Below are 21,212 nucleotides of genomic sequence, written 5' to 3'. Positions count from 1 at the left end.
AGGAACTTATCTGACTCCACCACCTCCACCTCATTCCCTCGGATGGTGATGGGAGTCGGGTGGGAGCCTCTTCTTGCCCCTCCGGAAGTCCACCACCAGCTCCTTGGTTTTACTGATGTTGAGTTGGAGGTGGTTGCTGTCGCTCCACCCCACAAAGCTCTCCACCAGGGCTCTATACTCCTCCTCATCATCGTCGGTGATGTAGCTTACAATGGAGGAGTCGTCAGAGAACTTCTGCAGATGGCACCCGCTCGAGTTGTGGCAGAAGTTGGAGGTGTAGAGGGTGAAAAGGAAGGGTGACAGCACAGTTCCTTGGGGGGCGCCGGTGTTGCTCACCAGTCCTGTAGTCTGACATACTGCAGTCTGTCAGTGAGGTAGTCTGTGATCCAGGCCACCAAGCCGTGCTCCAGCTGCATCACTGTGTGTCTCCGCTAGCAGTGAAGGCTGGATGGTGTTGAAGGCAAACTGCAGGGGGTCGAGGGATTAAGATAAGATGTGAAGTAAGATAAGAACTTAATTATGCCTGTTTAGTGTCCGTAGCAGCTCTGTACGTTTCAGTGCAAACGTCGTAACATCTTCCACCACTGTTCAACACATCCAACGTTTCTCTTTGAAATCAGCACATGATGTGAATTCTATGTGAACTGTATCCATTGTTTCCCATACTACAGAGAAACCAGACGCCCCCATCCAGGTGGAGGCCTTCGACCCGACCATGAAGTCCATCAAGGTGTCATGGAAGGCTCCGGAGTACGATGGTGGCTGTCCCATCCAGGGCTACATTCTGGAGAAGATGGAGAAGGACGGAGAACGCTTCGAGAGGATCAACGAGAATCTAGTCCCTGGTTTCTCCTACGTGGTGCCGGACCTGACGGAGGAAATGGAGTATCAGTTCAGAGTCCGTGCGGAGAACGCCGCTGGAATCAGCGAGCCCTCTCGCAGCTCCATGCCCATCGTAGCTGCGGATCCAATCGGTATGGGGAACTTTATTGAAACTTAATTGACAGATTGTATCTCATCAAAGGGTACTGGTAGATTGTATTGAAATAAACAATTCAAATCTAATCCTGTGCGGCGGTCTGTTGACATGTGATGCAGTATTTATTAAAACGATAAAAACATTCCTATTTCAGACAAACCAAAGGTCACCCTCCACGCCCGTGTCCAGTTTGGCGTGTGCGTCCTGAAGGGAGAGGAGATTGCTATCGAAGCCTACGTGTCTGGTTCCCCATACCCCAAGGTCACCTGGCTGAGGAACGACGAGGACATCACCAAGGAGCCAACCAAGAAGAGCAAGCCCATTGTCAAGAAGAAGAAGAAGGGAAAGGTTTGTATTTTATTAAGTTGATGTTTTTGTTTATTTTAAAGTTGTTGTTTTTTCAGGTCTGTTTTGGTTTATCAGTTATACCAGCGCTCTTAATTCTTCACAGTGAGAGACACCTTGTATTATAAACCTATATGCTACACAATGTGCAATAGAAATACACATTTCTGCTTTTCTTTTCGTTTTACATTTATTCTTTTACATTGAGTCACTTCTAGAAAGTCAGTACAGAAGTTTGTGATATCATATAAATAATGGTTTGTTAATGAAGACATTAATTGATTGATTTACTTGGAAGCTGCCTGAGCCTGAGGAAGAGTTCATCACTCCGATGCGAGAGCGTGTGGGTATGGACCAGACCAAGAGGGGTCACACAAAGCTGATGATCCGTGACGCCGTCAGAGTCGACCATGGAACCTTCACCATCCACGTGGAGAACATGCACGGCGTTGCCAGCACTACCTGTGTGGTGAATGTCCTCGGTAAGACAGATATGTTGTCTTCCTGTATGGCAAATGTCCTATGTAAGACAGATATGTTGTCTTCCTGTAAATGTCCTCTGTAAGACAAATATGTTGTCTTCCTGTATGCTTTTGACAACCTGGATCAGTTTTTCTGAATACCTTTGTTGTTTAGAGTCTAGACCTCTTAAATTATCTCAATTTCTGGTTTAAAATGATCTGGTTCAGATCATTACTCAATAAAAATCTAACACATGGCCATTCTTGCACGACACACAGACAAGCCTAGTGCTCCGATGAACATCACCTTTGAAGACATCAGGAGCACCTCGGCCACCTGTAACTGGGAACCACCTCAGGACGACGGAGGCAGTGAGATCCTCAACTATATCATAGAGAAGAAGGACAACAAGAACGAGGCGGGCGACTGGATCACTGTCTCTTCCACAGTGAAGGACCTCAGCTGGGCCATCGCCAAGCTCATTGAGGGGAAGGAATACATTTTCAGAATCACTGCTGAGAACAAGTTCGGCTGTGGTCCTTCCACCATCTCTGAACCACTGGTCGCCATGAACCAATTCAGTAAGTACCTGCTCAGTAGTATAGTATAAATCACTGTTTCAACGCTTCCTATTCTTTGTGTTTAGTGTTTTAGTGTTTTTAGCATTAGAAATTGCTTGTAGAAATAAGAATCCAACATCTACCAACCACACTGAGACATATATCAACCACACTGAGACATCTACCAACCACACTGAGACATCTACCAACCACACTGAGACATCTACCAACCACACTGAGACATCTACCAACCACACTGAGACATCTACCAACCACACTGAGACATATATCAACCACACTGAATTGTGAATTCGCACTCCAGAAGTATTACCAACAACTACAAAACAATATGTATAGATTATGGCTAGTTTGAATATAATGATCTGGAACACCGGGGGAATAAATAATCAACATAAACGCAAAAGGTCGATGTGGCTCTTCTAAGCGAAACGCACATTTTAGTGGGAGACAAAGCTACGTTAGCGGACAACTTATACCATAACATTAGTCACTCTTCATTTGGAACGAGAACCCGTGGAGTTGCTATAGTCGTGAAACGGAAGTTGAATATTGAATTGAAGGGAGTATGGTCTGATGCAGATGGTCGGATAACCATAGCTAAGATTATACACAAGAATAGGAAAATAGCGTTGGTAGCGGTATATGCCCCAAATCTATACGAAGCTAATTTCTACACTACACTTACCAGAACAATGTTAGACCTTCCAGAATACTCATTTATAATTGGTGCGGATTTTAATGCCATCTGGGATCCTGGGTTGGATAAATCTTATCCCACCTTTTCCAACGAACAAAAAAAATCATCTAATGCGTTAAAGGATTGGTCGAAGAGTACAGGTGTAAATGATCTATGGCGATCACTCAACCCCACGACCCGGAAGTACTCTTGTCGATCAGCAAGACATAAAACACTTTCCAGAATAGATTATGTTTTTGCAACCCCGAGACTATTTGATAACTATGACGTGGAGATGGTACTCAATGCACTTAAGCCTCCTCGGAACCGATATCAAACTGTACTCTAAGGTATTAGCCATCAGACTTCAAAAGCATATGACGTCTTTAGTTCATCCGGATCAAACTGGCTTCATAAGAGGCCGCTTGATCACTGATGTCATAAGACAATTACTACACGTACTAGATGCCAGCAAGGACGACACCACATCTAAGGCGATGCTGTCCCTGGATGCAATGAAAGCTTTTGATAGGTTGGAATGGTCATATCTATGGGCAGTATTAGAAAGGATGGGGTTAGGAAAAGGATTCATTGATATGATTAAAGTATTATACAAGGACCCATCAGCCATAATTACAACAGGTATAGTCACCTCCGAAATCTTTCCGGTATCACGCTCTTCTAGACAGGGATGCCCTCTTAGTCCTGGACTATTCGATTTATCATTAGAACCTTTAGCACAATATATAAGACAATCCCAATTCATAGAACCAATCGTAATCAAGGGCACACAACACAAAATTAGTTTATATGCGGACAACGTAATACTGTTCATGCAAAACCCTAACACCGCAATGCCTCATCTGCTCAAGTTGATTATTGATTTTGGCGACCTATCGGGATTTAAGATAAATTGGCCAAAGTCGGCTTTCCTTCCACTCAATGTCCCTGCAAAAAATGTACTCCTTCCAGAAGAAATACCAATGGTTAAACACTTTAGATGTTTGGGAGTTGAAGTATTCCCTACCATAAGCCAAACGGTGAAGCACAATTACATAGAAATCCAAAATAAAATAAAATACGACTTTGACAGGTGGTCAAAACTTAAAAACTCAGTACAGGCACGGGTTTCAATAGTTAAGATGGATGTCTTACCTAGAATCAACTTCATCAGCTCAATGCTACCGTTACCCCCTCCAGATGATTACTGGAAAAAATTACACTCTTCCGCATACAAATTTATTTGGAATAACAAACCACCACGTATAAAAAGATCCACCGCACAGAGAAACAAAGCCGACGGAGGTATGGCATTTCCCGATTTTTTCCTCTATTTTAAGGCGTACACTTTAAGACCACTGACAACATGGTTTGATCCCCAAGCATCAGTATCCTGGAGGAATTTAGAAGTAAATATAGTAGCACCACATAGACTGCAGGACATAGTATACACCAAATGATCAATTAAGCAATGCAAACTGAAATTTGGCCCCATTATTACTCATGCGATCCGGATATGGCGTGAAACACACAAAAAAAAGATTCTAACCCACATAAATGGCATAATCATACTCCCTTATTCAATAACAATGCACTCCTGATTGGAAAACGACCTATAAGATTCCCTAGATGGGAAAAGTAGGGCATACACACATTAGGAGATGTTTTCAACAAACAGGGTTTCTGTAGTTATGAGGAAATACAAAAACATTTTTATCTCACCGGTTCTACATATTATTTTTACGCACAGTTATTGTTATGTTTGAAGGCTCACAGTGTTCCATTAAGGATACCAATTGTACACCACAGATACCACAAATTCTTCTATGAAAGAGAGACATCGAGAAGTTTTGTATCAGATTTTTATCATCAATTACTAACGTCCTCGTATGAAATCCTCCACCTAGAATGAGTCTGGAGGAGGGATATACCAGACCAGGAGATAGATTTTGATTGGCAAGAAGCCTGGGCAAATGTTCGACTTGCATCAAGGAACCCGGACCATCAACAAATCAATCTTAACTATATTCATAGGACATACTTGACCCCTATAAGACTGAACAGAATGGGTCTTAAACAAGACTCCTTATGTACAAATGGGGACGAGGGGACATTTATGCACATGTACTGGGACTGCCCACCAGTTAAGATATTCTGGAAAGAAGTGACCCAGCAATTATCAAATCTCTTAACTCTGAATATACCTGTACACCCCTCTGTATTACTGCTGAATGATGTTTTTGAGTGTGCAGTACCCATACAGCTAAAGAGATTGGTTTTATCTGGTATCACAGTGGTTAAGAAGCTGATAGCATCACGATGGTTTCAACCGGAAAAAATGTGCCGGAAGCAGTGGCGTCGCGTGGGTAAAATAACAGGGGAAGCCAAAAAAAATTTATTAAAAAAAAATCACGCAACATTTTCAGGGTCGCGAGTCGACCTTTTCCCCTCGTTTTAGATGATGGAAGTGATTTAGGAAAAGCTACGGCACGCCGAGAGGTACCCGTGGATTAAATCTCGCGAGGATCGGGGCAATATTCTGCCTGTGGGAGCAGTCACGGTTTAATACAATTTTCAGAGTGCAGAGGGAGGTGTGCAGAGGGGATGCCAGACTAATCTGCTCACAGCCCCGTTTTAAACTTTTAAGGTGTGGCAGTCAGCTCGAATCTGATTGGCTAGTATCGGTTTTGGACTCTACATACATGAATCACATGGTTGAGGCTGGAGAAAGACACCTACCCCCTGCCTCTCCTCTAGCTGCAGTGAGCATAGTGAGTCTGACAGTGTGTTAGAGTGAGAAGGAGAAGAGGGAGACATTTAAAAAAAAAATTAAAAAAATTATAACACAGATGAAAAAGAATGTAAACTATATTAAAAAAAAATATACATATATATATATATATATATATTTTTTTTTTTCTTTCATATTTCATATTTGATATTAATTCATATTTTGATAGGGAGGCCGTTGGCTTCCATAAGGATTCGCCACTGGCCGGAAGGTCTGGATTCTTACATATCTCGATGTGATTTATCTGGAAATATCTACAGCAAGAATTTTGGGTCTCAATTAATCCAAAATGACAATGTGGTTAGAAGTGGTGGAGAGAATAAAAGCTAGCATATAATGGTAATGCCTGGTTAGGAGCGAATGATAATGGATGGATTATCCAATGGGGGGTCCGGGGGGGGGGGGGGGGGGGGGGGGGTAGCGAGCAGGAGCATATGTATGTAGGGTATTAGATAGCAGGTGTTTAAGTTTATTTGGATGTTAGGTGTATATCTTGGATAAGACATTTATCTAAATGGCGATTTCATTGGATGTGCACTGTTAATTAATGCTTGTATATCTAATTTTATGTTGTCATGTTTGTTTATGTGTTTGTTTAAAAAATTATAAAAAAATTAAATACAAAAAAAAATATCAACCACACTGAGACATCTACCAACCACACTGAGACATCTACCAACCACACTGAGACATATATCAACCACACTGAGACATCTACCAACCACACTGAGACATATATCAACTACACTGATTTGCGTGGAAGGTATGACACTTTTTTTTTTTTATCCACTTTTTCTCCCATTTTCTATTTTTCTCCCATCCCAATTTCGTATCATCCAATTCAACCCTCCCCTGTCTCGAACGCTGTTTCTTGCCTCCCACAAGCCGGCTGCAATGTGGACTAAGTCATACATAGCACGAGTCCCCTCCGATACTCGAGGTAACAGCAGTCGCATCTTTTCACCTGCGCAGCGCGATCATTCAGCGTCAGGGGTCAGCGCTTTGGAGGGGCGCCGCCCCCATCGCTTCCTGATTCTACTGCTCAGGCGCACCAACCGACCTGTAGGAGTCGCTGTCCACAACGCCCGATCCCCACCCATCAGTTTCCCACCCCCTAATACTGCCAATGTGTATTAGTACGGACGACCAGCTAAACTGAAAGCAATGTGGAGCGCTGGGCTCGAACAGGCGAACCCCGCGTCTCCAGTATTCGTGGTGAGCGCTTTGCCCACTGCACCACGTAGCCGCCCAAGGTATGACACTTTTGAATGAAAATGATAATGATGATAATTACTACTGAAGCCTCGAAGACCAACAACTGGTAATCGTGAGGACAGCCCTAATACATTCTCATGGAGAGTGGCACTATCATACTATTTGCCATATGTCTTATTTACCACAGTATGGAGTCATAGTACCACTCATAGCTTCTTAAGTCTAATGGTCGCATCCTCTAATCTATCATTGGTGTGATATATAATCACAGTATTATTGTGTAAACCAGTACACAGTCATAGTAACCACAAGACACTGAGACAAGAGACTAACACAAAACGGTTCTCTCCCACCTCAGGTCCTCCTGATGCTCCCAACACCCCCAGGGTTCACGAGGTCACGGCGTGCAGCGCTCACATCTCTTGGCACGAACCTAAGGACAACGGCAGCGCCATCATCGGCTACTGGATCGAGAGGAAGGAGGTGAACAGCAAACACTGGACCAGGGTGAACCGGGCTCCCGTCAACTCCCTGGAGGTCAAGATCCAGGGTCTCATGGAAGGCCTGACCTACATATTCAGAGTCTGTGCCGAGAACCTGGCGGGCCCCGGGGCCTTCAGTGAGCCCACCGATCGCACCATCGCCATGGACGCCATTCGTAAGTTTTGGACTCTGGAAAAATTTAATGTCTTAAAAGCCTTTTCACAACAATGTGATGTGAATATCATGATGTAAACATAATCAGAGGGAACCTGGCTGACTGCAGAATATGGACTGTGTTTTCATAGCACGTTTCTAGAAAGACCACTTGATGCACTTAACAACTTATGCCTCACATTCCCTCATTCACTCACTCCCACACACACACATACTGTACACACACCGGTGGTGGAGGCAACCATGCAAGGCGCCAGCCTGCTCATCGGGAGCAGTTAGGGGTTGAATGACTTGCTTAAGAACATTTTGACACACTGCCAGGAGTCGGGATCGAACCAGCAACCTTCAGGTTACCAGACGACTGCTGTACCTCCTGAGCCGCTGTCACTACATAAAACACATTAATTTCATTTCCATTTTTTCAGTTTTTAGCACTGATCGCATTTGATGTGAAAAGGCTTTAACACTCAAATTTCCTGATCTCAACATCTACTTTATCAGCCTATACTTTATCTATGTGATATAATATCTGCCGCACCTTCCCCCCACAGAACCTCCTGGCCCCCCTACTGCAATGGTCAAGGACACAGGCAACGACTTTGTCATCGTGACCTGGGTCCCACCTCTGTACAACGGAGGAGGAGACATCCTGGGCTACCATGTAGAGAAGGTACTGACTGTAGACTAGAGAAGGTACTGACAGACTGTAGACTAGAGCAGTTACTGACAGACTGTATAACTAGAGGAGTTACTGACATACTGTAGACCAGAGAAGGTACTGACAGACTGTAGAACTAGAGAAGTTACTGACAGACTGTAGACTAGAAGGTACTGACTGTAGACTAGAGAAGGTACTGACAGACTGTAGAACTAGAGGAGTTACTGACATACTGTAGACTAGAGAAGGTACTGACATACTGTAGAACTAGAGAAGGTACTGACAGACTGTAGGACTAGAAGGTACTGACTGTAGACTAGAGAAGGTACTGACTGTAGACTAGAGAAGGTACTGACAGACTGTAGAACTAGAGAAGTTACTGACAGACTGTAGGACTAGAGAAGTTACTGACAGACTGTAGAACTAGAGAAGTTACTGACAGACTGTAGACTAGAGAAGTTACTGACAGACTGTAGGACTAGAGAAGTTACTGACAGACTGTAGGACTAGAGAAGTTACTGACAGACTGTAGACTAGAGAAGTTACTGACAGACTGTAGGACTAGAGAAGTTACTGACAGACTGTAGGACTAGAGAAGGTACTGACAGACTGTAGGACTAGAGAAGTTACTGACAGACTAGAACTAGAGAAGGTACTGACAGACTGTAGAACTAGAGAAGTTACTGACAGACTGTAGACTAGAGAAGTTACTGACAGACTGTAGGACTAGAAAAGTTACTGACAGACTGTAGACTAGAGAAGTTACTGACATACTGTAGACTAGAAGTTACTGACAGACTGTAGACTAGAGAAGTTACTGACATACTGTAGACTAGAAGTTACTGACAGACTGTAGACTAGAGAAGTTACTGACAGACTGTAGAACTAGAGGAGTTACTGACATACTGTAGACTAGAGAAGGTACTGACAGACTGTAGAACTAGAGAAGTTACTGACATAATGTAGACTAGAAGGTACTGACTGTAGACTAGAGAAGGTACTGACAGACTGTAGAACTAGAGGAGTTACTGACATACTGTAGACTAGAGAAGTTACTGACAGACTGTAGAACTAGAGAAGTTACTGACAGACTAGAACTAGAGAAGGTACTGACAGACTGTAGAACTAGAGAAGTTACTGACAGACTGTAGACTAGAAGTTACTGACATACTGTAGACTAGAAGTTACTGACAGACTGTAGGACTAGAGAAGTTACTGACAGACTGTAGGACTAGAGAAGTTACTGACAGACTGTAGGACTAGAGAAGTTACTGACAGACTGTAGGACTAGAGAAGTTACTGACAGACTGTATGACTAGAGAAGTTACTGACAGACTGTAGACTAGAAGTTACTGACAGACTGTAGACTAGAAGTTACTGACAGACTGTAGGACTAGAGAAGTTACTGACAGACTGTAGACTAGAAGTTACTGACAGACTGTAGACTAGAAGTTACTGACAGACTGTAGAACTAGAGAAGTTACTGACAGACTGTATGACTAGAGAAGTTACTGACAGACTGTAGACTAGAAGTTACTGACAGACTGTAGACTAGAAGTTACTGACAGACTGTAGGACTAGAGAAGTTACTGACAGACTGTAGACTAGAAGGTACTGACAGACTGTAGAACTAGAGAAGTTACTGACAGACTAGAACTAGAGAAGGTACTGACAGACTGTAGAACTAGAGAAGTTACTGACAGACTGTAGACTAGAAGTTACTGACATACTGTAGACTAGAAGTTACTGACAGACTGTAGGACTAGAGAAGTTACTGACAGACTGTAGGACTAGAGAAGTTACTGACAGACTGTAGGACTAGAGAAGTTACTGACAGACTGTAGGACTAGAGAAGTTACTGACAGACTGTATGACTAGAGAAGTTACTGACAGACTGTAGACTAGAAGTTACTGACAGACTGTAGACTAGAAGTTACTGACAGACTGTAGGACTAGAGAAGTTACTGACAGACTGTAGACTAGAAGTTACTGACAGACTGTAGACTAGAAGTTACTGACAGACTGTAGAACTAGAGAAGTTACTGACAGACTGTAGGACTAGAGAAGTTACTGACAGACTGTAGGACTAGAGAAGTTACTGACAGACTGTAGACTAGAACTTACTGACATACTGTAGACTAGAGAAGTTACTGACAGACTGTAGACTAGATAAGTTACTGACAGACTGTAGACTAGAGAAGTTACTGACAGACTGTAGACTAGAAGTTACTGACAGACTGTAGACTAGAGAAGTTACTGACAGACTGTAGGACTAGAGAAGTTACTGACAGACTGTAGGACTAGAGAAGTTACTGACAGACTGTAGAACTAGAGAAGTTACTGACAGACTGTGGGACTAGATAAGTTACTGACAGACTGTAGGACTAGAGAAGTTACTGACAGACTGTAGAACTAGAGAAGTTACTGACATACTGTAGAACTAGAGAAGTTACTGACAGACTGTAGGACTAGAGGAGTTACTGACAGACTAGAACTAGAGAAGGTACTGACAGACTGTAGAACTAGAGAAGTTACTGACAGACTGTAGACTAGAAGTTACTGACAGACTGTAGACTAGAAGTTACTGACAGACTGTAGGACTAGAGAAGTTACTGACAGACTGTAGGACTAGAGAAGTTACTGACAGAATGTAGGACTAGAGAAGTTACTGACAGACTGTAGAACTAGAGAAGGTACTGACAGACTGTAGACTAGAGAAGTTACTGACAGACTGTAGGACTAGATAAGTTACTGACAGACTGTAGAACTAGAGAAGTTACTGACAGACTGTAGAACTAGAGAAGTTACTGACAGACTGTAGGACTAGAGAAGTTACTGACAGACTAGAACTAGAGAAGGTACTGACAGACTGTATAACTAGAGAAGTTACTGACAGACTGTAGACTAGAAGTTACTGACAGACTGTAGACTAGAAGTTACTGACAGACTGTAGACTAGACGTTACTGACAGACTGTAGGACTAGAGAAGTTACTGACAGACTGTAGAACTAGAGAAGTTACTGACAGACTGTATGACTAGAGAAGTTACTGACAGACTGTAGGACTAGAGAAGTTACTGACAGACTGTAGACTAGAAGTTACTGACAGACCGTAGAACTAGAGACGTTACTGACAGACTGTAGACTAGAGAAGTTACTGACAGACTGTAGGACTAGAGAAGTTACTGACAGACTGTAGGACTAGAGAAGTTACTGACAGACTGTAGACTAGAGAAGTTACTGACAGACTGTAGGACTAGAGAAGTTACTGACAGACTGTAGGACTAGAGAAGTTACTGACAGACTGTAGGACTAGAGAAGTTACTGACAGACTGTAAAACTAGAGAAGTTACTGACAGACTGTAGGACTAGAGAAGTTACTGACAGACTGTAGACTAGAAGTTACTGACAGACTGTAGACTAGAAGTTACTGACAGACTGTAGACTAGAAGTTACTGAAGTTACTGACAGACTGTAGAACTAGAGAAGTTACTGACAGACTGTAGGACTAGAGAAGTTACTGACAGACTGTAGGACTAGAGAAGTTACTGACAGACTGTAGACTAGAGAAGTTACTGACAGACTGTAGGACTAGAGAAGTTACCGACAGACTGTAGAACTAGAGAAGTTACTGACAGACTGTAGGACTAGAGAAGTTACTGACAGACTGTAGACTAGAAGTTGACAGATGTAGAACTAGAACTAGAGAAGTTACTGACAGACTGTAGGACTAGAGAAGTTACTGACAGACTGTAGGACTAGAGAAGTTACTGACAGACTGTAGGACTAGAGAAGTTACTGACAGACTGTAGGACTAGAGAAGTTACTGACAGACTGTAGAACTAGAGAAGTTACTGACAGACTGTAGGACTAGAGAAGTTACTGACAGACTGTAGACTAGAAGTTACTGACAGACTGTAGACTAGAGAAGTTACTGACAGACTGTAGAACTAGAGAAGTTACTGACATACTGTAGACTAGAGAAGTTACTGACAGACTGTAGGACTAGAAAAGTTACTGACAGACTGTAGAACTAGAGAAGTTACTGACAGACTGTAGACTAGAAGTTACTGACAGACTGTAGACTAGAGAAGTTACTGACAGACTGTAGGACTAGAGAAGTTACTGACAGACTGTAGGACTAGAGAAGTTACTGACAGACTGTAGAACTAGAGAAGTTACTGACAGACTGTAGACTAGAGAAGTTACTGACATACTGTAGGACTAGAGAAGTTACTGACAGACTGTAGACTAGAAGTTACTGACAGACTGTAGACTAGAGAAGTTACTGACAGACTGTATAACTAGAGAAGTTACTGACATACTGTAGACTAGAGAAGTTACTGACAGACTGTAGGACTAGAAACGTTACTGACAGACTGTAGAACTAGAGAAGTTACTGACAGACTGTAGACTAGAAGTTACTGACAGACTGTATACTAGAGAAGTTACTGACAGACTGTAGACTAGAGAAGTTACTGACAGACTGTAGACTAGATAAGTTACTGACAGACTGTAGACTAGATAAGTTACTGACAGACTGTAGAACTAGAAAAGTTACTGACAGACTGTAGGACTAGAGAAGTTACTGACAGACTGTAGGACTAGAGAAGTTACTGACAGACTGTAGGACTAGAGAAGTTACTGACAGACTGTAGACTAGAAGGGTCTGACATACTGTAGGACTAGAGAAGTTACTGACAGACTGTAGGACTAGAGAAGTTACCGACAGACTGTAGAACTAGAGAAGTTACTGACAGACTGTAGAACTAGAGAAGTTACTGACAGACTGTAGGACTAGAGAAGTTACTGACAGACTGTAGACTAGAAGTTACTGACAGACTGTAGGACTAGAGAAGTTACTGACGGACTGTAGGACTAGAGAAGTTACTGACATACTGTAGACTAGAAGTTACTGACAGACTGTAGGACTAGAGAAGTTACTGACAGACTGTAGGACTAGATAAGTTACTGACAGACTGTAGGACTAGATAAGTTACTGACAGACTGTAGACTAGAAGTTACTGACAGACTGTAGACTAGAAGTTACTGACAGACTGTAGACTAGAAGTTACTGACAGACTGTAGGACTAGAGAAGTTACTGACAGACTGTAGAACTAGAGAAGTTACTGACAGACTGTAGGACTAGAGAAGTTACTGACAGACTGTAGACTAGAAGTTACTGACAGACTGTAGACTAGAGAAGTTACTGACAGACTGTAGAACTAGAGAAGTTACTGACATACTGTAGACTAGAGAAGTTACTGACAGACTGTAGGACTAGAAAAGTTACTGACAGACTGTAGAACTAGAGAAGTTACTGACAGACTGTAGACTAGAAGTTACTGACAGACTGTAGACTAGAGAAGTTACTGACAGACTGTAGACTAGAGAAGTTACTGACAGACTGTAGGACTAGAGAAGTTACTGACAGACTGTAGACTAGAGAAGTTACTGACAGACTGTAGACTAGATAAGTTACTGACAGACTGTAGAACTAGATAAGTTACTGACAGACTGTAGGACTAGAGAAGTTACTGACAGACTAGGACTAGAGAAGTTACTGACAGACTGTATGACTAGAGAAGTTACTGACAGACTGTAGACTAGAAGTTACTGACAGACTGTAGAACTAGAGAAGTTACTGACAGACTGTAGAACTAGAGAAGTTACTGACAGACTGTAGACTATAAGTTACTGACAGACTGTAGAACTAGAGAAGTTACTGACAGACTGTAGAACTAGAGAAGTTACTGACAGACTGTAGGACTAGAGAAGTTACTGACAGACTGTAGACTAGAAGTTACTGACAGACTGTAGGACTAGAGAAGTTACTGACAGACTGTATGACTAGAGAAGTTACTGACATACTGTATAACTAGAGAAGTTACTGACAGACTGTAGACTAGAAGTTACTGACAGACTGTAGAACTAGAGAAGTTACTGACAGACTGTAGACTAGAAGTTACTGACAGACTGTAGGACTAGAGAAGTTACTGACAGACTGTAGGACTAGAGAAGTTACTGACAGACTGTAGACTAGATACGTTACTGACAGACTGTAGGACTAGAGAAGTTACTGACAGACTGTAGGACTAGAGAAGTTACTGACAGACTCTAGAACTAGAGAAGTTACTGACAGACTGTAGACTAGAAGTTACTGACAGACTGTAGACTAGAGAAGTTACTGACAGACTGTATAACTAGAGAAGGTACTGACAGACTGTAGAACTAGAGAAGGTACTGACAGACTGTAGAACTAGAGAAGTTACTGACAGACTGTGGGATTAGAGAAGTTACTGACAGACTGTAGGACTAGAGAAGTTACTGACATACTGTAGGACTAGAGAAGTTACTGACAGACTGTAGACTAGAAGTTACTGACAGACTGTAGGACTAGAGAAGTTACTGACAGACTGTAGGACTAGAGAAGTTACTGACAGACTGTAGAACTAGAGAAGTTACTGACAGACTGTAGACTATAAGTTACTGACAGACTGTAGAACGAGAGAAGTTACTGACAGACTGTAGACTAGAGAAGTTACTGACAGACTGTATAACTAGAGAAGTTACTGACAGACTGTAGGACTAGAGAAGTTACTGACAGACTGTAGACTAGAAGTTACTGACAGACTGTAGGACTAGAGAAGTTACTGACAGACTGTAGGACTAGAGAAGTTACTGACAGACTGTATAACTAGAGAAGTTACTGACAGACTGTAGACTAGAAGTTACTGACAGACTGTAGGACTAGAGAAGTTACTGACAGACTGTAGGACTAGAGAAGTTACTGACAGACTGTAGACTAGATAAGTTACTGACAGACTGTAGACTAGAAGTTACTGACAGACTGTAGGACTAGAGAAGTTACTGACAGACTGTAGGACTAGAGAAGTTACTGACAGACTGTAGACTAGATAAGTTACTGACAGACTGTAGGACTAGAGAAGTTACTGACAGACTGTAGGACTAGAGAAGTTACTGACAGACTCTAGAACTAGAGAAGTTACTGACATACTGTAGACTAGAAGTTACTGACAGACTGTAGACTAGAGAAGTTACTGACAGACTGTATAACTAGAGAAGGTACTGACAGACTGTAGAACTAGAGAAGGTACTGACAGACTGTAGAACTAGAGAAGTTACTGACAGACTGTAGAACTAGAGAAGGTACTGACAGACTGTAGAACTAGAGAAGGTACTGACAGACTGTAGAACTAGAGAAGTTACTGACAGACTGTAGAACTAGAGAAGGTACTGACAGACTGTAGGACTAGAAGTTACTGACAGACTGTAGGTCTAGAGAAGTTACTGACAGACTGTAGGACTAGAGACGTTACTGACAGACTGTAGGACTAGAGAAGTTACTGACAGACTGTAGACTAGAAGTTACTGACAGACTGTAGGACTAGAGAAGTTACTGACAGACTGTAGGACTAGAGAAGTTACTGACAGACTGTATAACTAGAGAAGTTACTGACAGACTGTAGACTAGAAGTTACTGACAGACTGTAGAACTAGAGAAGTTACTGACAGACTGTAGACAAGAAGTTACTGACAGACTGTAGGACTAGAGAAGTTACTGACAGACTGTAGGACTAGAGAAGTTACTGACAGACTGTAGACTAGATAAGTTACTGACAGACTGTAGGACTAGAGAAGTTACTGACAGACTGTAGGACTAGAGAAGTTACTGACAGACTCTAGAACTAGAGAAGTTACTGACTGACTGTAGACGAGAAGTTACTGACAGACTTGCATAACTAGAGAAGGTACTGTCAGACTGTAGAACTAGAGAAGGTACTGACAGACTGTAGAACTAGAGAAGTTACTGACCAACTGTAGAACTAGAGAAGGTACTGACAGACTGTAGAACTAGAGAAGGTACTGACAGACTGTAGAACTAGAGAAGTTACTGACAGACTGTAGAACTAGAGAAGTTACGGACAGACTGTAGACTAGAAGTTACTGACATACTGTAGGACTAGAGAAGTTACTGACAGACTGTAGACTAGAGAAGTTACTGACAGACTGTAGGACTAGAGAAGTTACTGACAGACTGTAGGACTAGAGAAGGTACTGACAGACTGTAGAACTAGAGAAGTTACTGACAGACTGTAGGACTAGAGAAGTTACTGACATACTGTATAACTAGAGAAGTTACTGACATACTGTAGACTAGAGAAGTTACTGACAGACTGTAGGACTAGATAAGTTACTGACAGACTGTAGACTAGAAGTTACTGACAGACTGTAGGACTATATAAGTTACTGACAGACTGTAGACTAGAGAAGTTACTGACAGACTGTAGACTAGAGAAGTTACTGACAGACTGTAGAACTAGAGAAGGTACTGACAGACTGTAGACTAGAAGTTACTGATATACTGTAGGACTAGAGAAGTTACTGACAGACTGTAGAACTAGAGAAGGTACTGACAGACTGTAGACTAGAAGTTACTGACATACTGTAGGACTAGAGAAGTTACTGACAGACTGTAGAACTAGAGAAGTTACTGACAGACTGTAGGACTAGACTGTAGGACTAGAGAAGTTACTGACAGACTCTAGAACTAGAGAAGTTACTGACTGACTGTAGACGAGAAGTTACTGACAGACTTGCATAACTAGAGAAGGTACTGTCAGACTGTAGAACTAGAGAAGGTACTGACAGACTGTAGAACTAGAGAAGTTACTGACCAACTGTAGAACTAGAGAAGGTACTGACAGACTGTAGAACTAGAGAAGGTACTGACAGACTGTAGAACTAGAGAAGTTACTGACAGACTGTAGAACTAGAGAAGTTACGGACAGACTGTAGACTAGAAGTTACTGACATACTGTAGGACTAGAGAAGTTACTGACAGACTGTAGACTAGAGAAGTTACTGACAGACTGTAGGACTAGAGAAGTTACTGACAGACTGTAGAACTAGAGAAGGTACTGACAGACTGTAGGACTAGAAGTTACTGACAGACTGTAGGTCTAGAGAAGTTACTGACAGACTGTAGGACTAGAGACGTTACTGACAGACTGTAGGACTAGAGAAGTTACTGACAGACTGTAGACTAGATAAGTTACTGACAGACTGTAGGACTAGAGAAGTTACTGACAGACTGTAGGACTAGAGAAGTTACTGACAGACTCTAGAACTAGAGAAGTTACTGACTGACTGTAGACGAGAAGTTACTGACAGACTTGCATAACTAGAGAAGGTACTGTCAGACTGTAGAACTAGAGAAGGTACTGACAGACTGTAGAACTAGAGAAGTTACTGACCAACTGTAGAACTAGAGAAGGTACTGACAGACTGTAGAACTAGAGAAGGTACTGACAGACTGTAGAACTAGAGAAGTTACTGACAGACTGTAGAACTAGAGAAGTTACGGACAGACTGTAGACTAGAAGTTACTGACATACTGTAGGACTAGAGAAGTTACTGACAGACTGTAGACTAGAGAAGTTACTGACAGACTGTAGGACTAGAGAAGTTACTGACAGACTGTAGGACTAGAGAAGGTACTGACAGACTGTAGAACTAGAGAAGTTACTGACAGACTGTAGGACTAGAGAAGTTACTGACATACTGTATAACTAGAGAAGTTACTGACAGACTGTAGACTAGAGAAGTTACTGACAGACTGTAGGACTAGATAAGTTACTGACAGACTGTAGACTAGAAGTTACTGACAGACTGTAGGACTATATAAGTTACTGACAGACTGTAGACTAGAGAAGTTACTGACAGACTGTAGACTAGAGAAGTTACTGACAGACTGTAGAACTAGAGAAGGTACTGACAGACTGTAGACTAGAAGTTACTGATATACTGTAGGACTAGAGAAGTTACTGACAGACTGTAGAACTAGAGAAGGTACTGACAGACTGTAGACTAGAAGTTACTGACATACTGTAGGACTAGAGAAGTTACTGACAGACTGTAGAACTAGAGAAGTTACTGACAGACTGTAGGACTAGACTGTAGGACTAGAGAAGTTACTGACAGACTCTAGAACTAGAGAAGTTACTGACATACTGTAGACTAGAAGTTACTGACAGACTGTAGACTAGAGAAGTTACTGACAGACTGTATAACTAGAGAAGGTACTGACAGACTGTAGAACTAGAGAAGGTACTGACAGACTGTAGAACTAGAGAAGTTACTGACAGACTGTAGAAGTAGAGAAGGTACTGACAGACTGTAGAACTAGAGAAGGTACTGACAGACTGTAGAACTAGAGAAGTTACTGACAGACTGTAGAACTAGAGAAGGTACTGACAGACTGTAGGACTAGAAGTTACTGACAGACTGTAGGTCTAGAGAAGTTACTGACAGACTGTAGGACTAGAGACGTTACTGACAGACTGTAGGACTAGAGAAGTTACTGACAGACTGTAGACTAGATAAGTTACTGACAGACTGTAGGACTAGAGAAGTTACTGACATACTGTAGAACTAGAGAAGTTACTGACAGACTGTAGACTAGAGAAGGTACTGATAGACTGTAGACTAGAAGTTACTGACATACTGTAGACTAGAAGTTACTGACATACTGTAGAACTAGAGAAGTTACTGATAGACTGTATAACTAGAAGTTACTGACATACTGTAGGACTAGAGAAGTTACTGACAGACTGTAGGACTAGAGAAGTTACTGACAGACTGTAGTACTAGAGAAGTTACTGACAGACTGTAGGACTAGAGAAGTTACTGACAGACTGTAGGACTAGAGAAGTTACTGACAGACTGTAGGACTAGAGAAGTTACTGACAGACTGTAGGACTAGAGAAGTTACTGACAGACTGTAGGACTAGAGAAGTTACTGACAGACTGTAGAACTAGAGAAGTTACTGACAGACCGTAGAACTAGAGAAGTTACTGACAGACTGTAGGACTAGAGAAGTTACTGACAGACTGTAGGACTAGAGAAGTTACTGACAGACTGTAGAACTAGAGAAGTTACTGACAGACTGTAGGACTAGAGAAGTTACTGACAGACTGTAGGACTAGAGAAGTTACTGACAGACTGTAGAACTAGAGAAGTTACTGACAGACTGTAGGACTAGAGAAGTTACTGACAGACTGTAGACTAGAAGTTACTGACAGACTGTTGACTAGAAGTTACTGACAGACTGTAGACTAGAAGTTACTGACAGACTGTAGACTAGAAGTTACTGACAGACTGTAGGACTAGAGAAGTTACTGACAGACTGTACGACTAAAGAAGTTACTGACAGACTGTAGGACTAGATAAGTTACTGACAGACTGTAGAACTAGATAAGTTACTGACAGACTGTATGACTAGAGAAGTTACTGACAGACTGTAGGACTAGAGAAGTTACTGACAGACTGTAGACTAGAGAAGTTACTGACAGACTGTAGGACTAGAGAAGTTACTGACAGACTGTAGAACTAGAAGTTACTGACATACTGTAGACTAGATAAGTTACTGACAGACTGTAGACTAGAGAAGTTACTGACAGACTGTAGAACTAGAGAAGTTACTGACAGACTGTAGAACTAGAGAAGTTACTGACAGACTGTAGACTAGAGAAGTTACTGACAGACTGTGGGACTAGAGAAGGTACTGACAGACTGTAGACTAGAGAAGGTACTGACAGACTGTAGGACTAGAGAAGGTACTGACAGACTAGGACTAGAGAAGTTACTGACAGACTGTAGACTAGAGAAGGTACTAACAGACTAGACTAAATAAGTTACTGACAGACTGTAGTTATATGTTTTGATTTCATAAGGATGTCATCTTCTTTAGAGTCATTGGTCCTCATTCTCGAACGGACATATGTAAAATGTACCAAGGAATTCCTTTGTAACTCGATTTACGGACCTATTCTGCATTCTCGAACGGCTTCGTATTGTTAATTCTTTATAGGATTTACGTACCGGTGTGCGCCCGTGGTTTCAACAGCTTTCTCTGGGACAAGTCATTGGGGATTGCCGATACTACAGACATCCGTGGAACTAAATAATTAAAACGACAATATTTGTATCATTAATAATTACATTTTGCATTTATAGTCCTGACTCAATGAGGCATCGTGAGCATTACGCACACACACACACACTGCAAATAATAAATAAATAAATAAATAAGAACTAAACCGATCACCGTTGCTGCTTTGTACACGCCTCATTCAAGGAGCTGGCCAGGCGTGTCTGTATGCAAATGCAATGAACGATAATGCGCATTTCAGTTTAAGAATGAGTGACGTATTTCATTCATGGGAACCCAGTTGCGAAGATTTTCACGAGTTACGGAGTTTCATGCATTCAGGAATCCAGAGGAGGATTTCCATAAATCTGTTGGTACGAAATATTTACCAAGATATTTACCAAGGCACTTACGAACACATTCGATAATGAGGACCATTGCATACATAATTGAATGTGTGAGTAATATTACCAAAACCTCTGATGTCTTGGGGGTAAAGATCCTGGTTATAACTGACTGACAGAATATCTGAAAGAGGACTATTCTCCTGGTTTCTCCCAGACGTTGACAGGAGACAAGAAATGGAGCCGCTGCACGGAGTATAGGTGTAAAGACGTGACCTTCACCGTGACCGGTCTGACTCCTGGAGCTGACTACTACTTCAGAGTCATTGCCACCAATGACGCTGGTCCTGGAGTGCCTGGAGAAACCAAACCGTGCACCGTCGTGGAACCACAAGGTAATAACACAGTCTGGTAGTCTAGACCATGACCAAACATCACAAGATATAAACATAGTCTAGTAGTCTACTCTAGAGTATCTATCTATCCATCTATCTATCTATCTATCTATCTATCTATCTATCTATCTATCTATCTATCTATCTATCTATCT

The 21,212-nt window shown here is 41.9% G+C and overlaps 1 protein-coding gene across 1 annotated transcript in view; it reads left to right on the top strand.

Annotated features, from left to right (window-relative positions):
• Positions 1–21,212, top strand: part of LOC311228135 (titin-like) — a gene marked incomplete at its 5' end in the record, with an annotated part of 258,753 nt that overhangs the window by 131,001 nt on the left and 106,540 nt on the right. The window contains 7 exon segments of the mRNA XM_084314050.1: positions 672–974; positions 1,134–1,327; positions 1,623–1,806; positions 2,065–2,367; positions 7,408–7,707; positions 8,258–8,376; positions 20,880–21,057. Coding sequence (XP_084170176.1) covers positions 672–974; positions 1,134–1,327; positions 1,623–1,806; positions 2,065–2,367; positions 7,408–7,707; positions 8,258–8,376; positions 20,880–21,057 — 1,581 coding nt within the window.

This window comes from Notolepis coatsorum, assembly GCF_963971535.1.
Source record: "Notolepis coatsorum genome assembly, chromosome: 5".
NCBI lineage: Eukaryota > Metazoa > Chordata > Actinopteri > Aulopiformes > Paralepididae > Notolepis > Notolepis coatsorum.
The sequence above is the reverse complement of the archived record's forward strand: the minus strand, read 5'-3'. Positions and strand labels throughout refer to the sequence as shown.